Here is a 3,038-nt window from a genome sequence, read left to right on the forward strand (position 1 = left end):
GATTCTTTTGAACAGAGAGTGGAGGAGCACCTGGAAGAGACCTTGGTGTTCCTCAACCAGACGACAGGAGACTGCAGAGAGAGACCGGGCTCACACAGGGCTGACCAGCGAGTCAGGGGGCTCTACGCCTCAGGGCTCTGGCCCTGTGTTGCAAACTAGTCTCACTTCTGCCTCAGAACCAGTGGAGGAGCACCTGGAAGAGACCTTGGTGTTCCAACGACAGGGACCCACTACTGACAGTCACCATGTCAGACAGGAAGGAGAAGCCCCTTGAAGGGAGGGAGCAAGGTGAGAGCAAAGTGCCCCTCCCGCAGCCTGGCAGAGGGGCTGTCGGGGCGGGCAGTACAGGTGCCATGCCCGGGGCCATTGTCTCTCTCCCCTCCAGCATGCCTGCTGTGTCAGCGACCAGAGGCTGACCCGGACATCTGCGGGGAAAAAATCCAGAAACATGGGATCTGTGCCCACGTGTTCTGCCTGGTGAGTTGCTATGTGGGCTCCCTCCACTTTTTGCCAGGCAGTCCCTGCCACTGTCTCCTCATCAGTGAGTGTCATTTTCCTGCAGTATTTTGCCAGCAACTTTCCTGAACGCCCGGTTCATCGAGCAGACATCTGGGGTCTTCACGCATGGGAGATCCGAGCTGTAGTCTCCCAGGCGGTAGAGCAGGTGAGAGCCTGACAAGAGCAGGAAGATTTGTGCCAGGCGAGGTTTGCTGGAGCTTAGCTCAGACCCCAAGCAAGAAAGCCCAGCCCTTCCAACCAGCTCTGGGAGAAGGAGGAGGCCCTGAGGCTGCTGCTGATGGGGCTACTCTGCTCTTTCCAGAGCTGCTGCATCTGTGGCGAGAGCGGAGCCACCATTGCCTGCTGTGAAAGAGACTGTGACCTGAACTTCCACCTGCCCTGTGCCAAGCAGGGACGCTGTGTCACCCAGTTCCACAGACCATTCAGGTACCTCCTGTCCCTTCCTTGCCACCACCAGGGAAGGGCCCAGCACTTCTCACCTCACCCACCCCTTTTTCCCCCAGGACCTTCTGCCCCACACACAGCCCAGAACAGGCAGTGGAGGCGACTCCAGAGCCGGGCACCGAATGCCTCATCTGCATGGAGCCTGTGGAGCACAGAAAGACTTTTAATACCATGGTGTGCCCAGCCTGCAAAACCGCCTGGTTCCACAGGGACTGCATCCAAGTAGGAGTGGTTCCCTCACCCCAGGGGGCACAGCAGGGGCTCAGCAGCACCAGGGCCTCACTCTCACTACTTGTGTTTCTCCTGCAGGGACAGGCTATGCATGCTGGTTTTTTCTCCATCCAGTGCCCCCTCTGCAGAAATGATAACGCATTTATCAGAGATATGTTAACCATGGGGATCCGAATCCCCTTGAGGTTGGTGTCCTTCTGCCTGGCTCACAACACAGGGGGTGCAAGTGGCAAGTGCTGTGCAAGGGCCTGCCCCAGCAGTCCAGGCCCTGCCCTGTTCTGTGAGTCCCGGGTTCAGCTTCCCACAGGAGCTGGAAATGGCACAGGGGGAAGAACGGGGACACCCTGCACCTGCCTGATGCCAGGGCAGAGGGAGCTCATCAGTTTTCCTTTTCCCATCAGACCACCATCATGGGAGGGCATTAATGCATTCGCTGAGCTGGGAGACAGACACAGGCGCTGCGATGCCACTAAGTGCCTTTTTCCAAGAGGCAGGCAGGCGGCAGAGGAGGAGGGGTAAGTTGCCAAAGCTGCATCCTGGGCCTCTGCAGGGCTTGAAGCAGAAGGACCCAGGAGAAGATCTCAGCCTGATAATCCCATGCTTTGGGCACTTTCTCCTCACCCCCATGAACCCATTTGCTTCCCCAGGCCCTGGGAACTGCTTCTGTGCTCCTCCTGTGCTGCCGAGGGCACCCACAGGTACTGCTCTGGCCTGAGGCACAGTATAACCAGCTGGGAATGTGATGGCTGTGCTGGCCTGGGCACAGGTAAGAGGCAAAGCACCCTGCTGACCCTGGGCCTGGTGCCCCTGGGCATGGCAGTGGGTGCTCAGGGAGGGTTTGGTGGAGCCTGTCTGCTCCAGGAGGGCTGGCGGTACTGCTCTGCCCTATCCTGCCCCAGGTCTGGGGTGACCTTGACATTCCTGCTTCCCCTCACAGCTCCCCGAGATGAGTCGGAGCTTGCTGCTGTCAGCGTGGCCAGACAGTCTGGACTGGAGCCTTCCGACGGCTCCAGAGAAGCCGAGACCATCAGCCCCAACACAGGCAGCCTGGTGCTATCAGGGCTGTCTCCTAGTTCTGCACCACTGGAGACCATCAGCCCCAGCACCAGTGTTCCTGTGCCATCTCCCGGAACTTCAGCACCACAGAACAGACACCACCGTACCAACCGCCAGGCAACATCGGAGCAGTCTCTGGAATCTTCCTCACAGGAGACGAGCAGCTCCAGCCCTGACAGTCAGGTAACATCGGGGTCATCCCAGAGCAGCTTCACAGAAACTGATGACAGCAGCTACTCCAGCAGTCGGGGGCCTGACCGCCGGCAAAACCGCACCCGCCGGCAACATTGGGCCCAAAATCCACGCCTTCGGTCCAGAAGTCCCCAGGACAGGAGCCACGTACCAGCACCAAGTCCTGGGAGGCGCAGGACCAGGCTGAGACCATCAGGGACATCCTGCAGGCGAAACTGCTCCCGCCTGCAACGTCAGACTCCAAATCCATCTGGCCGGTCCAGAAGCCGCCGTGACAGGAGCCACGTGAGAGCACCGAGTGCTGGGAGGAGCAGCCGCAGCCATCAAGCATCGAGAACATCCAACACACAAAGTCGCTCCCGCCAACGGCAACAGTTCCCAAATCCATCTGGCCGGTCCAGAAGTCGCCGTGACAGAAACTATGTGAGAGCACCAAGTGCTGGGAGCCGCACCCCCAGCCAGGAAGCATCAGGAACATCCCGCAGGCGAAACCGCTCTCGCCTCCAACGTCAGACACCAAATCCATCTGGCCGGTCCAGAAGTCCCCTTGGCAGGAACTGCACGCCAGCACGGAGTGCTGGGAGGCGAAACTCAAG

General features: G+C 59.4%; 1 protein-coding gene across 1 annotated transcript; it reads left to right on the plus strand.

Annotated features, from left to right (window-relative positions):
• Positions 1–8: 8 nt before the first annotated feature.
• On the plus strand, positions 9–2,950 carry LOC113941919 (PHD finger protein 7-like; the record flags this gene model as incomplete). The annotated part of the gene is made up of 9 exons (XM_027633052.1): positions 9–288; positions 386–477; positions 563–664; positions 821–945; positions 1,023–1,185; positions 1,273–1,379; positions 1,596–1,709; positions 1,842–1,960; positions 2,132–2,950. Coding segments are annotated over exons 1-9 (1,684 nt in total), but the record flags the coding sequence as incomplete, so codon positions are not given.
• Positions 2,951–3,038: the final 88 nt, after the last annotated feature.

The sequence above is a fragment of the Corapipo altera genome, unplaced genomic scaffold (assembly GCF_003945725.1).
Source record: "Corapipo altera isolate COAL_440 unplaced genomic scaffold, ASM394572v1 61392, whole genome shotgun sequence".
NCBI classification, from domain to species: Eukaryota; Metazoa; Chordata; class Aves; order Passeriformes; family Pipridae; genus Corapipo; species Corapipo altera.